The sequence below is a fragment of the Oncorhynchus masou genome, chromosome 32 (assembly GCF_036934945.1).
Source record: "Oncorhynchus masou masou isolate Uvic2021 chromosome 32, UVic_Omas_1.1, whole genome shotgun sequence".
Lineage (NCBI taxonomy): Eukaryota > Metazoa > Chordata > Actinopteri > Salmoniformes > Salmonidae > Oncorhynchus > Oncorhynchus masou.
The window spans coordinates 5,870,793-5,890,520 of record NC_088243.1 but is presented as its reverse complement, the minus strand read 5'-3'; the positions used below and the strand labels follow the sequence as shown (position 1 = coordinate 5,890,520).

Below are 19,728 nucleotides of genomic sequence, written 5' to 3'. Positions count from 1 at the left end.
GACAAGCCCCATACTATTGTAGAGGAGTGGCTAGGACAGACAAGCCCCATACTATTGTAGAGGAGTGGCTAGGACAGGCAAGCCCCATACTATTGTAGAGGAGTGGCTCTGACAGACAAGCCCCATACTATTGTAGAGGAGTGGTTAGGACAGACAAGCCCCATACTATTGTAGAGGAGTGGCTAGGACAGGCAAGCCCCATACTATTGTAGAGGAGTGGCTCTGACAGACAAGCCCCATACTATTGTAGAGGAGTGGCTAGGACAGGCAAGCCCCGTACTATTGTAGAGGAGTCGCTCGGGCCAAAAAAACTATGCAGACAATGTCTTCATCAAACAACACTGTTTCACAACGCATCAGTGACATGGCAGGAGATGTTTTGAAACAATTACTGCTTCACATACAAGCCAGTGAATTCTAGCTGTTACAGCTGGATGAGTCAACAGACGTGGCACAGCTCCTGGTATATGTGTGTTACAGCTGGATGAGTCAACAGGCCTGGCACAGCTCCTGGTATATGTCCGTTACAGCTGGATGAGTCAACAGACGTGGCACAGCTCCTGGTATATGTCTGTTACAGCTGGATGAGTCAACAGACGTGGCACAGCTCCTGGTATATGTCTGTTACAGCTGGATGAGTCAACAGGCCTGGCACAGCTCCTGGTATATGTCTGTTACAGCTGGATGAGTCAACAGGCCTGGCAAAGCTCCTGGTATATATCCGTTACAGCTGGATGAGTCAACAGGCCTGGCACAGCTCCTGGTATATATCCGTTACAGCTGGAGGAGTCAACAGGCCTGGCACAGCTCCTGGTATATGTCCGTTACAGCTGGATGAGTCAACAGGCCTGGCACAGCTCCTGGTATATATCCGTTACAGCTGGATGAGTCAACAGGCCTGGCACAGCTCCTGGTATATGTCCGTTACAGCTGGATGAGTCAACAGGCCTGGCATAGCTCCTGGTATATGTCTGTTACAGCTGGATGAGTCAACAGGCCTGGCAAAGCTCCTGGTATATATCCGTTACAGCTGGATGAGTCAACAGGCCTGGCACAGCTCTTGGTATATGTCTGTTACAGCTGGATGAGTCAACAGGCCTGGCACAGCTCCTGGTATATATCCGTTACAGCTGGAGGAGTCAACAGGCCTGGCACAGCTCCTGGTATATGTCCGTTACAGCTGGATGAGTCAACAGGCCTGGCACAGCTCCTGGTATATGTCCGTTACAGCTGGATGAGTCAACAGGCCTGGCACAGCTCCTGGTATATGTCCGTTACAGCTGGATGAGTCAACAGGCCTGGCACAGCTCCTGGTATATGTCTGTTACAGCTGGATGAGTCAACAGGCCTGGCACAGCTCCTGGTATATGTCTGTTACAGCTGGATGAGTCAACAGGCCTGGCACAGCTCCTGGTATATGTCTGTTACAGCTGGATGAGTCAACAGGCCTGGCACAGCTCCTGGTATATATCCGTTACAGCTGGATGAGTCAACAGGCCTGGCACAGCTCCTGGTATATGTCTGTTACAGCTGGATGAGTCAACAGGCCTGGCACAGCTCCTGGTATATGTCTGTTACAGCTGGATGAGTCAACAGGCCTGGCACAGCTCCTGGTGTATTTCTGTTACAGCTGGATGAGTCAACAGGCCTGGCACAGCTCCTGGTATATGTCCGTTATGTTTAGGTGAGGTCAATTAAAGAATACATCCTCTTCTGGACTGGAAACCAGGACAACAAGAGAGGATATTTATAAAGTACTGGACAGCTTTGTGACATTAAAAGGACTTTGGTGGTCAAGATGTGTTGGTATCTGTACTGATGGAACAAGATCCATGACAGGGAGACATAGTGGGGGGTTAATGCGCGTGCAAGCAGTTGCTCCCGACGCCACTTGGGTAAACTGCAGCATCCACCTAGAGGCTCTTGCCAAGAGAATGCCTGATCACCACAACACACAGGTCTTTCAATCATTGTATGATTTGTTGTGTGCAAATGAACTCAAGCTTACGGACAATGTCAAATGTGATTTAGGAAAGAACCCGAGTGAGTTGGGTGCGCAATTATGTAGATACTTTTCCGAAACGAATGACACAAACAACTGGATTCGCTATCCCTTTCATGCCCTGCCTCCAGTCCACTTACCGATATCTGAACAAGAGAGCTTCATCGAAATTGCAAAAAGCGGTTCTGTGAAAATGTAATTTAATCAGAAGCCACTGTCAGATTTCTGGATTGGGCTGCACTCAGAGTATCCTGCCTTGGCAAATCAGGCTGTTAAGACACTGATCCCCTTTGCAACCACGTACCTATGTGAGAGTGGATTCTCGGCCCTCACTAGCATGAAAACTAAATACAGGCACAAACTGTGTGTTGAAAATGATTTAAGACTGAGAAAAATAAAAAAAATACATTGGCGAGTGTGCTGACCCTGGTGCTAGAGGGGGTACTCAGGGGGTACAGAGCTACACAGAGTTGCACCCCTTCTGAAAAAACCTACACTCGATCCCTCCGATGTCAACAACTACAGACCAGTATCCCTTCTTTCTTCTCTCTCCAAAACTCTTGAACGTGCCGTCCTTGGCCAGCTCTCCCGCTATCTCTCTCAGAATGACCTTCTTGATCCAAATCAGTCAGGTTTCAAGACTAGTCATTCAACTGAGACTGCTCTTCTCTGTTTCACGGAGGCGCTCCGCACTGCTAAAGCTAACTCTCTCTCCTCTGCTCTCATCCTTCTAGACCTATCGGCTGCCTTCGATACTGTGAACCATCAGATCCTCCTCTCCACCCTCTCCGAGTTGGGCATCTCCGGCGCGGCCCACGCTTGGATTGCGTCCTACCTGACAGGTCGCTCCTACCAGGTGGCGTGGCGAGAATCTGTCTCCTCGCCACGCGCTCTCACCACTGGTGTCCCCCAGGGCTCTGTTCTAGGCCCTCTCCTATTCTCGCTATACACCAAGTCACTTGGCTCTGTCATAACCTCACATGGTCTCTCCTATCATTGCTATGCAGACGACACACAATTAATCTTCTCCTTTCCCCCTTCTGATGACCAGGTGGCGAATCGCATCTCTGCATGTCTGGCAGACATATCAGTGTGGATGACGGATCACCACCTCAAGCTGAACCTCGGCAAGACGGAGCTGCTCTTCCTCCCGGGAAAGGACTGCCCGTTCCATGATCTCGCCATCACGGTTGACAACTCCATTGTGTCCTCCTCCCAGAGCGCTAAGAACCTTGGCGTGATCCTGGACAACACCCTGTCGTTCTCAACTAACATCAAGGCGGTGGTCCGTTCCTGTAGGTTCATGCTCTACAACATCCGCAGAGTACGACCCTGCCTCACACAGGAAGCGGCGCAGGTCCTAATCCAGGCACTTGTCATCTCCCGTCTGGATTACTGCAACTCGCTGTTGGCTGGGCTCCCTGCCTGTGCCATTAAACCCCTACAACTCATCCAGAACGCCGCAGCCCGTCTGGTGTTCAACCTTCCCAAGTTCTCTCACGTCACCCCGCTCCTCCGCTCTCTCCACTGGCTTCCAGTTGAAGCTCGCATTCGCTACAAGACCATGGTGCTTGCCTACGGAGCTGTGAGGGGAACGGCACTGCAGTACCTCCAGGCTCTGATCAGGCCCTACACCCAAACAAGGGCACTGCGTTCATCCACCTCTGGCCTGCTCGCCTCCCTACCACTGAGGAAGTACAGTTCCCGCTCAGCCCAGTCAAAACTGTTCGCTGCTCTGGCCCCCCAATGGTGGAACAAACTCCCTCACGATGCCAGGACAGCGGAGTCAATCACCATCTTCCGGAGACACCTGAAACCCCACCTCTTCAAGGAATACCTAGGATAGGATAAAGTAATCCTTCTCACCCCCCCTTAAATGATTTAGATGCACTATTGTAAAGTGGCTGTTCCACTGGATGTCAGAAGGTGAATTCACCAATTTGTAAGTCGCTCTGGATAAGAGCGTCTGCTAAATGACTTAAATGTAAATGTAAATGTAATGTTTCATATTTGATTTATATATTGTATTAATTCAGCAAATCAACTTTATTTGTAAGCAATGCATCTGTTTGTCTGTACAAGGAAAAGTCAGATAAATGTGTTCCCTATCTATGTGTTCATACTGAAAGAGTCTAGCCAGATGAGCTAGATGGAAACAGACTCATCTCTAATTAGTCCTCTATATAAATACACTACAGCTACGTCTAATTCCATTTCCTTCCTGAAGAATGACCTCCTTCACTCCCCCTCTGAGATTTAAAACCATCTGATTGGCTAGCCGGACAGAGGGACTGTACAACATGTTTTCTGTCACCAGTCTAACGTTGAAACAACGTTGGTTCTGCGTCATTTCAACAACATACAAAAAAACTTTCAATGTGATGATGTTGATTCAATATGCAAGACAAAAGTAAAGGGATTTGCATCTTTTTTTTCCACTTCTAACCTAAATCCAACGAGAAGGATAACATTTGCTGTTGAATACATGTTGAATTTCCGTATATATTTACAGTCGTGGCCAAAGGTTTTGAGAAAGACACGAATATTAATTTTCACAAAATCTGCTGCCTCAGTGTCTTTAGATATTTTTTTGTCAGATGTTACTATGGAATACTGAAGTATAATTACAAGTGTTTCAAAATTGTCAAAGGCTTTTATTGACAGTTACATGAAGTTGATGCAAAGAGTCAATATTTGCAGTGTTGACCCTTCTGGTTCAAGACCTCTGCAGTCCACCCTGGCATGCTGTCAATTAACTTCTGGGCCACATCCTGACTGATGACAGCCCATTCTTGCATAATCAATGCTTGGAGTTTGTCAGAATACGTGGGTTTTTGTTTGTCCACCCGCCTCTTGAGGATTGACCACAAGTTGTCAAGGGGGGTTTCCTGGTCATGGACCCAAAATATTGATGTTTTGTTCCCCGAGCCACTTAGTTATCACTTTTTCCTAATGGCAAGGTGCTCCATCATGCTTGAAAAGGCATTGTTCGCCACCAAACTGTTCCTGGATGGCTGGGAGAAGTTGCTCTCGGAGGATGTGTTGATTCATCAGAGAAAAGGGCTTTACCCCAGTCCTAAGCAGTCCAATCCCTGTACCCTTTGCAGAATATCAGTCTGTCCCTGATGTTTTTCCTGGAGAGAAGTGGCTTCTTTGCTGCCCTTCTTGACACCAGGCCATCCTCCAAAAGTCTTCGCCTCACTGTGCATGCAGATGCACTCACACCTGCCTGCTGCCATTCCTGAGCAGCTCTGTACTGGTGGTGCCCCGATCCCGCAGCTGAATCAACTTTAGGAGACGGTCCTGGCGATTGCTGGACTTTCTTGGGTGCCCTGAAGCCTTCTTCACAACAATTGAACCGCTCTCCTTGAAGTTCTTGATGATCCAATAAATGGTTGATTTAGGTGCAATCTTACTGGCAGCAATATCCTTGTCTGTGAAGCCCTTTTTGTGCAAAGCAATGATGACGGCATGTGTTTCCTTGCAGGTAGCCATGGTTGACAGAGGAAGAACAAGCACCACCCTCCTTTTGAAGCTTCCAGTCTGTTATTCGAACTCAATCAGCATGACAGAGTGATCTCCAGCCGTGTCATCGTCAACACTCACACCTGTGTTAATGAGATAATCACTGACATAATATCAGCTGGTCCTTTTGTGGCAGGGCTGAAATGCAGTGGAAATGTTTTTGGGGGATTCAGTTCATTTGCATGGCAAAGAGGGACTTTGCAATTAATTGCAATTCATCTAATCACTCTTCATAACATTCTGGAGTATCTGCAAATTGGCATCATACAAACTGAGGCCGCAGACTTTGTGAAAATTTATATTTGCGTCATTCTCTAAATCTTTTGGCCACGACTGTATATAAATTAGACGTTAAACTGACTTCTGTGACCAGTGTGTAGTGAGGTATTTAGGTAGATCCCTCACATATCACCTCTAACATGACCCCTCCTCCCTGACCCCTGACCTCTTACCTCTGAGTACGTTGCGGCGGTCATCCACACAAGAGGGCCGTGTCTCCTGCTGAGGCTTCTGGGAAGTGTAGTGTACCGACCACTTTTTGTCCTCGTCCAGTCTGACAGCTAGAGAGAGAAACGGAGAGAGAGAAAGAAAGAGACAGAGAGGTAGAAGGAGACAGAGAGGTAGAGGGAGACAGAGAGGTAGAAGGAGACAGAAAGGGAGAGAGAGACAGAGAGGTAGAAGGAGACAGAGAGGTAGAAGGAGACAGAAAGGGAGAGAGAGACAGAGAGATAGAAGGAGACAGAGAGGTAGAGGGAGACAGAGAGGTAGAAGGAGACAGAGAGGTAGAGAGAGACAGAGAGGTAGAGAGAGACAGAGAGGTAGAGGGAGACAGAGAGGTAGAGAGAGACAGAGAGGGGTAGGAGGGAGACAGATAGGTAGAGAGAGAGACAGAGAGGTAGAAGGAGACAGAAGAGGAGAGAGAGACAGAGAGAAGGAGACAGAGAGGAGGTAGAGAGAGACAGAGAGGTAGAAGGAGACAGAGAGGTAGAGGGAGACAGAGAGGTAGAAGGAGACAGAGAGGTAGAGAGAGACAGAGAGGTAGAGGGAGACAGAGAGGTAGAGAGAGACAGAGAGGTAGAGGGAGACAGAGAGGTAGAGAGAGACAGAGAGGTAGAGGGAGACAGAGGTAGAGGAGACAGACAGAGGTAGAGGGAGACAGAAAGGGAGAGAGAGACAGAGAGGTAGAGGGAGAGGGAGACAGAGAGGTAGATGGAGACAGAAAGGGAGAGAGAGACAGAGAGGTAGGAGACAGAGAGGTAGAGAGAGACAGTAGAGGGAGACAGAGACAGGTGAGAGAGACAGAGGAGGTAAAAGGAGACAGAGAGGAGACAGAGAGGTAGATGGAGACAGAGGTAAAATGAGAGAGGAGACAGAGAGGTAGAGGGAGACAGAGAGAGGACAGAGAGGTAGAGGAGACAGAGAGGTAGAGGGAGACAGAGAGGTAGAGGGAGACAGAGAGGTAGAGGGAGACAGAGAGGTAGAGGGAGACAGAGAGGTAGAGAGAGACAGAGAGGTAGAGGGAGACAGAGAGGTAGAGGGAGACAGAGAGGTAGAAGGAGACAGAGAGGTAGAGAGAGAGAGAGGTAGAAGGAGACAGATGGAAAAAAGAGAGAGAAAGAGAGATGTTTATATCCATTCATTACAACACAGACACATGAAAACATACACACAACCACACAGATTTCCTCCCAAATTACAAATAGTACCATTGTGTGTGTGTGTGTGTGTGTGTGTGTGTGTGTGTGTGTGTGTGTGTGTGTGTGTGTGTGTGTGTGTGTGTGTGTGTGTGTGTGTGTGTGTGTGTGTGTGTGTGTGTGACCACAGTAGAGAGAAAGGGAACAGAGGGGAAAATACAGCCTAACTATCCATCGGTCTATTATCCCCTGTAATATCAACAAGCCAGTGTGTCTATGTGTGCTGATGACTCAACACTATACACGTTGCCTACTACGTTGACTGAAATCACTGCAGCACTTACTAACAAAGAGCTGCTGTTACTTTCAGAATGAATGGCAAGGAATAAGCTGGTCGTAAATATTTATAAATCTAAAAGCATCGTGTTTAGGACAAATCATTCACTGAACCCTAAATCCTCATTCACTGAACCCTAAATCCTCATTCACTGAACCCTAAATCCTCATTCACTTATCCCTAAACCCTCATTCACTAAACCCTGAACCCCTCATTCACTAAACCCTAAACCCTCATTCACTAAACCCTAAACCCTCATTCACTAAACCCTAAACCCTCATTCACTAAACCCTAAACCCTCATTCACTAAACCCTTAACCCTCATTCACTAAACCCTAAACCCTCATTCACTTAACCCTAAACCCTCATTCACTAAACCCTAAACCCTCATTCACTAAACCCTAAACCCTCATTCACTAAACCCTAATTCACGAAACCTTAAATCTCAACTAAATCTTGTAATAAATAATGTGGAAAGTGAACAAGTTGAGGTGACTAAACTGCATGGAGTAACCCTGGATTGTAAACTGTCATGGTCAAAACATATTGATACAACAGTAGCTAAGATGGGGAGAAGTCTGTCCATAATAAAGTGCTGCTCTGCCTTCTTAACAGCACTATCAACAAGGCAGGTTCTACAGGCCCTCGTTTCTACCTTCTTAACAACACTATCAACAAGGCAGGTCCTACAGGCCCTCGTTTCTACCTTCTTAACAACACTATCAACAAGGCAGGTCCTACAGGTTTCTACCTTCTTAACAACTCTATCAACATGTCAGGTCCTTTTTACCTTCTTGACAGCACTATCAACAAGGCAGGTCCTACAGGCTCTAGTTTCTACCTTCTTAACAACACTATCAACAAGGCAGGTCCTACAGGCTCTAGTTTCTACCTTCTTAACAACACTATCAACAAGGCAGGTCCTACAGGCTCTAGTTTCTACCTTCTTAACAACACTATCAACAAGGCAGGTCCTACAGGCCCTGGTTTCTACCTTCTTAACAACACTATCAACAAGGCAGATCCTACAGGCCCTAGTTTATACCTTCTTAACAACACTATCAACAAGGCAGGTCCTACAGGCCCTGGTTTCTACCTTCTTAACAACACTATCAACAAGGCAGGTCCTACAGGTCCTAGTTTCTACCTTCTTAACAGCACTATCAACGAGGCACGTCCTACAGGTCCTAGTTTCTACCTCTTAACAGCACTATCAACGAGGCAGGTCCTGCAGGCCCTAGATTTGTCGTTCCTGGACTACTGTTCGGTCGTGTGATCAGGCGCCAGAAAAGAGGGACCTACATTTGGCTCAGAACAGAGCAGCACAGCTGGCCCTTAAATCAAATCAAATCAACATTTATTGGTCACATACACATCGTTAAAAGATGTTGATGCGAGTGTAGCGAAGTATACACAGAGAGCTAATATTAATAATATGCATGTAAATCTCTCCTGGCTCAAAGTGGAAAGATTAACTTCATCACCACCGGTTCTTCTAAGAAATGTTGACACGTTGAAAGCACCGAGGTGTCTGTTAAAACCGACTGGCACACAGCTCAGACACCCAGGTCATACCCCCCAAGACATGCCACCAGAAGGTCTTCTCACAGTCCCCAAGTCCAGAACAGACTATGAGAGGTGCACAATACTACATAGAGCCATGACGACATGGAACTCTATTCCACAGTACTACATAGAGCCATGGCTACATGGAACTCTATTCCACAGTACTACATAGAGCCATGGCTACATGGAACTCTATTCCACAGTACTACATAGAGCCATGGCTACATGGAACTCTATTCCACAGTACTACATAGAGCCATGACCACATGGAACTCTATTCCACAGTACTACATAGAGCCATGACTACATGGAACTCTATTCCACAGTACTACATAGAGCCATGACCACATGGAACTCTATTCCACAGTACTACATAGCGCCATGACTACATGGAACTCTATTCCACAGTACTACATAGAACCATGACTACATGGAACTCTATTCCACAGTACTACATAGAGCCATGGCTACATGGAACTCTATTCCACAGTACTACATAGAGCCATGGCTACATGGAACTCTATTCCACAGTACTACATAGAGCCATGGCTACATGGAACTCTATTCCACAGTACTACATAGAGCCATGGCTACATGGAACTCTATTCCACAGTACTACATAGAGCCATGGCTACATGGAACTCTATTCCACAGTACTACATAGAGCCATGACTACATGGAACTCTATTCCACAGTACTACATAGAGCCAGCTACATGGAACTCTATTCCACAGTACCATGACATACATGGAACTCTATTCCACAGTACATAGAGCCATGACTATGGACCTCTATTCCACAGTACTACATAGAGCCATGACTACATGGAACTCTATTCCACAGTACTACATAGAGCCATGACTACATGGAACTCTATTCCACAGTACTACATAGAGCCAGACGACATGGAACTACATAGAGCCATGACTACATGGAACTCTATTCCACAGTACTACATAGAGCCATGACTACATGGAACTCTATTCCACAGTACTACATAGAGCCATGACTACATGGAACTCTATTCCACAGTACTACATAGAGCCATGACTACATGGAACTCTATTCCACAGTACTACATAGAGAACTCTATTCCACAGTACCATAGAGCCATGACTACATGGAACTCTATTCCACAGTACTACATAGAGCCATGACTACATGGAACTCTATTCCACAGTACTACATAGAGCCATGACTACATGGAACTCTATTCCACAGTACTACATAGAGCCATGACTACATGGAACTCTATTCCACAGTACTACATAGAGCCATGACTACATGGAACTCTATTCCACAGTACATAGAGCCACTACATGGAACTCTATTCCACAGTACTACATAGAGCCATGACTACATGGAACTCTATTCCACAGTACTACATAGAGCCATGGCTACATGGAACTCTATTCCACAGTACTACATAGAGCCATGGCTACATGGAACTCTATTCCACAGTACTACATAGAGCCATGACTACATGGAACTCTATTCCACAGTACTACATAGAGCCATGACTACATGGAACTCTATTCCACAGTACTACATAGAGCCATGACTACATGGAACTCTATTCCACAGTACTACATAGAGCCATGACTACATGGAACTCTATTCCACAGTACTACATAGAGCCATGGCTACATGGAACTCTATTCCACAGTACTACATAGAGCCATGGCTACATGGAACTCTATTCCACAGTACTACATAGAGCCATGGCTACATGGAACTCTATTCCACAGTACTACATAGAGCCATGGCTACATGGAACTCTATTCCACAGTACTACATAGAGCCATGGCTACATGGAACTCTATTCCACAGTACTACATAGAGCCATGACTACATGGAACTCTATTCCACAGTACTACATAGAGCCATGTACTACATGGAACTCTATTCCACAGTACTACATAGAGCCATGACTACATGGAACTCTATTCCACAGTACTACATAGAGCCATGAGTACTACATAGAGCCATGACTACATGGAACTCTATTCCACAGTACTTAGAGCCCACAGTACTACATAGAGCCATGACTACATGGAACTCTATTCCACAGTACTACATAGAGCCCATGAACTCTATTAGAGCCATGGAACTCTATTCCACAGTACTACATAGAGCCCTACATGGAACTCTATTCCACAGTACTACATAGAACCATGGCTACATGGAACTCTATTCCACAGTACTACATAGAGCCATGGCTACATGGAACTCTATTCCACAGTACTACATAGAGCCATGGCTACATGGAACTCTATTCCACAGTACTACATAGAGCCATGGCTACATGGAACTCTACACAGTACTACATAGAGCCATGGCTACATGGAACTCTATTCCACAGTACTACATAGAGCCATGACTACATGGAACTCTATTCCACAGTACTACATAGAGCCATGACTACATGGAACTCTATTCCACAGTACTACATAGAGCCATGGCTACATGGAACTCTATTCCACAGTACTACATAGAGCCATGGCTACATGGAACTCTATTCCACAGTACTACATAGAGCCATGGCTACATGGGAACTCATGGAACTCTATTCCACAGTACTACATAGAGCCATGGCTACATGGAACTCTATTCCACAGTACTACAGAGCCAGCTACATGGAACTCTATTCCACAGTACTACATAGAACCAGAGCCATGGCTACATGGAACTCTATTCCACAGTACTACATAGCCATGGCTACATGGAACTCTATTCCACAGTACTACATAGAGCCATGGCTACATGGAACTCTATTCCACAGTACTACATAGAGCCATGACTACATGGAACTCTATTCCACAGTACTACATAGAGCCATGACTACATGGAACTCTATTCCACAGTACTACATAGAGCCATGGCTACATGGAACTCTATTCCACAGTACTACATAGAGCCATGGCTACATAGAACTCTATTCCACATAGAGGCTACATGGAACTCTATTCCACAGTACTACATAGAGCCATGACTACATGGAACTCTATTCCACAGTACTACATAGAGCCATGGCTACATGGAACTCTATTCCACAGTACTACATAGAGCTACATGGAACTCTATTCCACTACATGGGCTACATGGAACTCTATTCCACAGTACTACATAGAGCCATGGCTACATGGAACTCTATTCCACAGTACTACATAGAGCCATGGCTACATGGAACTCTATTCCACAGTACTACATAGAGCCATGGCTACATGGAACTCTATTCCACAGTACTACATAGAGCCATGGCTACATGGAACTCTATTCCACAGTACTACATAGAGCCATGGCTACATGGAACTCTATTCCACAGTACTACATAGAACCATGGCTACATGGAACTCTATTCCACAGTACTACATAGAGCCATGACTACATGGAACTCTATTCCACAGTACTACATAGAGCCATGGCTACATGGAACTCTATTCCACAGTACTACATAGAGCCATGGCTACATGGAACTCTATTCCACAGTATTCCACAGTACTACATAGAGCCATGACTACATGGAACTCTATTCCACAGTACTACATAGAGCCATGACTACATGGAACTCTATTCCACATTCCAATACTACATAGAGCCATGGCTACATGGAACTCTATTCCACAGTACTACATAGAGCCATGACTACATGGAACTCTATTCCACAGTACTACATAGAGCCATGAACATGGAACTCTATTCCACAGTACTACATAGAGCCATGACTACATGGAACTCTATTCCACAGTACTACATAGAGCCATGGCTACATGGAACTCTATTCCACAGTACTACATAGAGCCATGACTACATGGAACTCTATTCCACAGTACTACATAGAGCCATGACTACATGGAACTCTATTCCACAGTACTACATAGAGCCATGGCTACATGGAACTCTATTCCACAGTACTACATAGAGCCATGGCTACATGGAACTCTATTCCACAGTACTACATAGAGCCATGGCTACATGGAACTCTATTCCACAGTACTACATAGAGCCATGGCTACATGGAACTCTATTCCACAGTACTACATAGAGCCATGGCTACATGGAACTCTATTCCACAGTACTACATAGAGCCATGGCTACATGGAACTCTATTCCACAGTACTACATAGAGCCATGACTACATGGAACTCTATTCCACAGTACTACATAGAACCATGACTACATGGAACTCTATTCCACATCAGGTAACTGATGCAGCAGGAGAATCAGATTTAAAAAACAGATAAAATACAGCTTATGGAACAACGGGGACCGTGAAGAGACACACCAGTGCCGTTTCATATCCGGGAGGATTTTGTTGTGTTTTCCTGAGCACGGCCTTATTTCTAATACAGCATATTGGATGACTGTCATTCATGTTCCAAACGCCCGGTTCAATGTAACACTGATACGTTTAGGCTACTGCATAATACACTAATTTCTCTATGTTGCTACAACCTAGCCTATGAATGAAAGCTTGCAACGTACTGTAGGTGCACACAGGTCGAGAGACAAATTTGAGGTGACAGACGATGACTTTCAATACCGCCTTGCACACTGTTGCCTGCATGGTAGCTGGTAGTGGGTGTAATCTATAGTCCAGCAGTTGCAAAACAGAGTTAATTTTGGACCAATTCAGGTATGTTTATCCCCTGTTTCCGTTTGCTTCCATTTAAGAAACGTTTTTTACGACAGAATCCGACGGAATGAATACACCCCTGATCCCACATGAACACAGTTCACTTTCATAGCAGTCACGTTGTATTCCTTCTGGCATCTACGTTATGCACTCTCCTACTTTCACCTCTTGCTGTCTCTCTCTACCTTTCCTTGCTGTCTCTCTCTACCTTTCCTTGCTGTCTCTCTCTACCTTTCCTTGCTGTCTCTCTCTTATCTTTCCTTCGCTTAGGAATTTCAATACACAACACATCAGCTGACCAGGTGAGAAAAAAACCATTCCAAGCCAAACCGCTACACACAGCCTACATCGTTGTCACCATATTAGCTAAAGTAACATCATAGTCAACATAGATAATAGAACTAAACTGCTACACACAGCCTACATCGTTGTCACCATATTAGCTAAAATAACATCATAGTCGACATAGATAATAGAACTAAACTGCAACACACAGCCTACATTGTTGTCACCATACTAGCTAAAGTAACATCATAGTCGACATAGATAATAGAACTAAACTGCTACACACAGCCTACATCGTTGTCACCATGTTAGCTAAAGTAACATCGTAGTCAACATAGATAATAGAACTAAACTGCTACACACAGCCTACATCGTTGTCACCATGTTAGCTAAAATAACATCATAGTCGACATAGCTAATAGAACTAAACTGTTAGTAAACCTGCTACAATCATGCTGTACATTACAGTGTACAGTCAGAAAGCAGTTACAGGGGCAGGCCCCAGTGGCAATACATGAGTAATACCTAAAGCTTACCTTGACTTGGAAGAGTTCCAGTGTTGTGTAGTTTAGTTTAGTTTAGTCATAGCCAGCTGGCTAACATAGCATCCCTCTGATTGAGCAGGGTGTTTCAGTAGGCTAAACTTGCTGGCTGCATTTGCTAGCTAAGTAAATGAAACTGAAAGTGAAAAAAAAATGCTAATTCTCTTCTTCCTTCTCTTTAATTTCAGAAGAAATTTGTTTGTTTAAAACTGTTCAACTATTGTATTTCTTTCTCTTTGAGTCAGCCACACACCACATTTTATGCACTGCAGTGCTAGCTATATGTAGCGTATGCTTTTAGTACTAGATCTGATCCTTTGAGTGGGTGGACAAAATGTCAGTTCATGCTGCAATAGCTATGATAGGTTGGAGGATGTCCTCGGTAAGTTGTCATAATTACTGTGTAAGTCTATGGAAAGCGGTGAGAACCATGAGCCTCCTAGGTTTTGTATTGGAGTCAATGTACCCAGAGGACATTGGAGGATGGAAACTAGCTGTACTCCGGATACACCATGGTGTTACCCTACAGAGTGCAGTTAAGGCTACTGTAGACCTTCTTTGCAAAATAGTTTTGGTGACGTGATTATATTTAGTATAGTTTTATCTAAAAAATAATAACTTTTTAAATGTTTTACCATTTAGATTTTTATGAAATTCACTGAGGAAGATGGTCCTCCCATTCCTCCTCTGAGGAGCCTCCACTGACTCACACACAGGTACAGACCCACGCATATATAACACACACACACACACACACACACACACACACACACACACACACACACACACACACACACACACACACACACACACACACACACACACACACACACACACACACACACACACACATGTTCCAGTTAGAATTGTCCCAGTGAACAAGCACCAAACCAGTGGTAAGTTATTGGTTGCAAAGCACCGTACGTCAAAAGTGATTTTTATACTCCCAGGTGATGATTTAAATGTGAAATGTATATACATGTGTTTTCAAATGTTGTTAGAACATCACACACCAGATGCAGCGTTTTTTTGTGCATATTTGTTGTGCATTTTGTTGAAGAGAATTCCAGCTAATGCCAGCTAGCAACTTACTGTGTCTGGTGGGGGGGGTTGTGTGTTTTGTACAGTGTGTGAGTGCAGAGTTGGATGGTGAGCCGTGCCTTGCATGACGTGCAATTCTGTTCCTATCAGATTAAAGCTCCATGAATGTTGCTCAAAGTTGGAGTCCGTGTCGATGATTGTACACGACGCAAGAAGAGTACTGTTACATATACAGTGGGGGGAACAAATATTCGATACACTGCCGATTTTGCAGGTTTTCCTACTTACAAAGTATGTAGAGGTCTGTAATTCTTATCATTGGTACACTTCAACTGTGAGAGACGGAAATCCAGAAAATCACATTGTATAATTAATTTGCATTTTATTGCATGACATAAGTACTTGATACATCAGAAAAGCAGAACTTAATATTTGGTACAGAAATCTTTGTTTGCAATTACAGAGATCACACGTTTCCTGTAGTTCTTGACCAGATTTGCACACACTGCAGCAGGGATTTTGGCCCACTCCTCCATACAGACCTTCTCCAGATCCTTCAGGTTTCGGGGCTGTCGCTGAGCAATACGGACTTTCAGCTCCCTCCAAATATGTTCTATTGGGTTCAGGTCTGGAGAATCGCTAGGCCAGATGCTTCTTATGGAGCCACTCCTTAGTTGCCCTGGCTGTGTGTTTCGGGTCATTGTCATGCTGGAAGACCCAGCCACGACCCATCTTCAATGCTCTTACTGAGGGAAGGAGTTTGTTGGCCAAGATCTCGCGATACATGGCCCCATCCATCCTCCCCTCAATATGGTGCAGTCGTCCTGTCCCCTTTGCAGAAAAGCATGCCCAAAGACCACCTCCATGCTTCACGGTTGGGATGGTGTTCTTGGGGTTGTACTCATCCTTCTCCTTCCTCCAAACACGGCGAGTGGAGTTTAGACCAAAAAGCTCTATTTTTGTCTCATCAGACCACATGACCTTCTCCCATTCCTCCTCTGGATCATCCAGATGGTCATTGGCAAACTTCAGACGGGCCTGGACATGCGCTGGCTTGAGGAGGGGGACCTTGCGTGCGCTGCAGGATTTTAATCCATGACGGCATAGTATGTTACTAATGGTCTTCTTTGAGACTGTGGTCCCAGCTCTCTTCGGGTCATTGAGCAGGTCCTGCCGTGTAGTTCTGGGCTGATCCCTCACCTTCCTCATGATCATTGATGCCCCACGAGGTGAGATCTTGTATGGAGCCCCAGACCAAGGGTGATTGACCGTCATCTTGAACTTCTTCCATTTCCTAATAATTGCGCCAACAGTTGTTGCCTTCTCACCATGCTGCTTGCCTATTGTCCTGTAGCCCATCCCAGCCTTGTGCAGGTCTACAATTTTATCCCTGATGTCCTTACACAGCTCCCTGGTCTTGGCCATTGTGGAGAGGTTGGAGTCTGAGTGTGTGGACAGGTAACTATTTCAAACAGGTGCAGTTAATACAGGTAATGAGTGGAGAACAGGGCTTCTTAAAGAAAAACTAACAGGTCTGTGAGTGCCGGAATTCTTACTGGTTGGTAGGTGATCAAATACTTATGTCATGCAATAAAATGCAAATTAATTACTTAAAAATCATACAATGTGATTTTCTGGATTTTGTTTTAGATTCCGTCTCTCACAGTTGAAGTGTACCTATGATAAAAAATTACAGACCTCTACATGCTTTGTAAGTAGGAAAACCTGCAAACTCGGCAGTGTATCAAATACTTGTTCTCCCCACTGTATATGTAGTGGGTGTAACAATGTTACATGCTGTACTATTTTTTATTTTGTTTTATGTATGATGTAAGTGTCTTAATGTGTTTGGACCCCAGGGGAAGGAGGGGAGAGGGACATGGCTAGGGAGGGAGGGAGGGAGGGAGGGAGGGAGGGAGGGAGGGTTTGAGGAATGGGAGGGAGGGGGGAGGGGGGAGGGAGCTGGGGAGGGAGGGAAGGGATTGAGGAATGGGAGGGAGGGGAGGGGACCTGGCTGGGGGGGGAGGGATTTAGGAAGGAGGGAGGGGAGGGGACCTAGCTGGGGAGGGAGGGATTTAGGAAGGAGGCGAGGGGAGGGGACCTGGGGAGGGAGCTGGGGAGGGAAGGGATTGAGGAATGGGAGGGAGGGGGGGGACCTGGCTGGGGAGGGAGGGAAGGGATTGAAGAATGGGAGGGAGGGGGGGGACCTGGCTGGGGAGGGAGGGAAGGGATTGAGGAATGGGAGGGTGGGGAGGGGACCTGGCTGGGGAGGGAGGGAAGGGATTGAGGAATGGGAGGGAGGTGGGGGACCTGGCTGGGGAGCGAGAGAGGGGAGGTGGGCTGGCTGCGCAATATATCAATGGCCTGGCATGTGAAACCAACCTCCTTAGAATGAAACACCTCTAACACACACACTTCTGTTTCGCCCTCTCCTCTCTCCTCTCAGCACTAGTCAAGGTGACCTGGGAGAAACACTGCACTGAGTGTTGGGGACGTGTGCATACAGCTTCATTTACACACACACACACACATGCCTGTATTCACACACACACACACACACTTACGCATGCACACACACACACACACACACACACACACACACACACACACACACACACACACACACACACACACACACACACACACACACACACACACACACACACACACACACACACACACACACACACGTCTCCAGCATCTTCCTTGCATGTTGTCCTGGAGCTCCCCTGGGCCATCGAGGTCACTCCATACACAAGCCTCTGAATCTGAAGTTGAGTAATTCAGATTCAGACATATCTCACTCCCTCCTCACACACATGCTCTCATCTCATCACAGTCTCACACTAATTAGGTCTCACAGTCTCACACTAATTAGGGTCTCACAGTCTCACACTGATTAGGTCTCACAGTCTCACTGCAGATGTTGATCCACATACATCTAAACGTCACATTTTCAAAAGTTGCTGCAGACGTCACGTTTAGAAGGTTAAGGTTTTTGACAGGGTAAAATATTACATTTAGGAAGTCACTGCGAAGGGTTAACATTTGGGATAGGAAAAATAAGTAAATAATAATAATAATAACTAACACTGGGATCAAACAGTCAACCAGCCAGGACACCAGTGATACAAGTCAAATTTCGACGTCCATCCGTGCGTGACGTCCATCGTGGAAACCGGACACTCGGGGCATCAGTTAGCACTGCCACTGGTGCAAAAGGGTGTCATGTTTGAACCCAGAGATAGAGCGTTTGTTTTTAAAGATGAGTTTTAAAGCCTATTCAAAACCTTAACCCTTACCTTAACCATTCTGAGATGATGCTTAACCTTAAGGGTGTCATGTTTGAACCCAGCGGTAGAAGGTTGTTTTTGATGTTTTTGTTTTAAGCCAATCCCAAACCTTAATCATCCGGAGTTAATGCCTAAAACTTAAACATTTAAAAACGAACTTCGAAATGTGACGTTTGAGAAAAATGGAAGAATGTCTAATTCTGAATCTGGTGAGACTGTGTGAGCTACTTGGGGATTTACACCCAAGTTTTCTAGTGGCCAGTCTAAAAGGCGTTAACTGACGTTCTCAGGACATGGATAGACGTCCAATTTCGAAGTCACTCTTGAGCGATCTGCCTGCTCACAGAGACGAACCCCTAACACACCCCTGTCACAGAATAGTCACACAGTGTCTTACCGCTGTTGTTCCTGTTGAAGTACTTCAGGACAGACTTGAGAGCCAAGCTGATGAACACCATGACTGAGGCGTGATGTGTCTGTTATCCCACTCCAGCGATGGATAAAAAATGACTCCCGGTCGCTCCTCTATTAGAGGTGTGTCAAGAAAAAAGGAGGAGGAGGAGGAGAGGAGGATGTGCTGTGAAGAGATCGAGGTAAAGCACTGCCACGCGTCTCACACTGCACCACTCTTCTCCTACCTCCGTCCCTCCCTCCTCTCTCCCTTCCTCCCTCCCTCCCTCCCTCCCTCCGTCCGTCCCTCACTCCCTCCGTCTGTCCCTCCCACCATACGTCCGCCCCTCCCTTCCTCCCTCCCTCCTCCTCCCTCTATCCATCCGTCCCTCACTCCCTCCCTCCCTCCCTCCCTCCCTCCTCCTCCCTCTGTTCGTCCGTCCTTTACTCCCTCACTCCGTCCCTCCCTCTGTCCCT

The 19,728-nt window shown here is 45.9% G+C and overlaps 1 protein-coding gene across 1 annotated transcript in view; it reads right to left on the bottom strand.

Annotated features, from left to right (window-relative positions):
- Nucleotides 1–19,319, bottom strand: part of LOC135526884 (protein piccolo-like) — a 49,337-nt gene extending 30,018 nt beyond the window's left edge. The window contains exons 1-2 of the mRNA XM_064955552.1: nucleotides 19,259–19,319; nucleotides 5,980–6,087 (exon numbers count right to left, since the gene is read on the bottom strand). Of these exons, the coding sequence (XP_064811624.1) occupies nucleotides 5,980–6,087; nucleotides 19,259–19,319 (169 nt within the window). The remainder of the gene's footprint in view (nucleotides 1–5,979; nucleotides 6,088–19,258) is intronic.
- Between the last annotated feature and the right edge of the window lie 409 nt (nucleotides 19,320–19,728).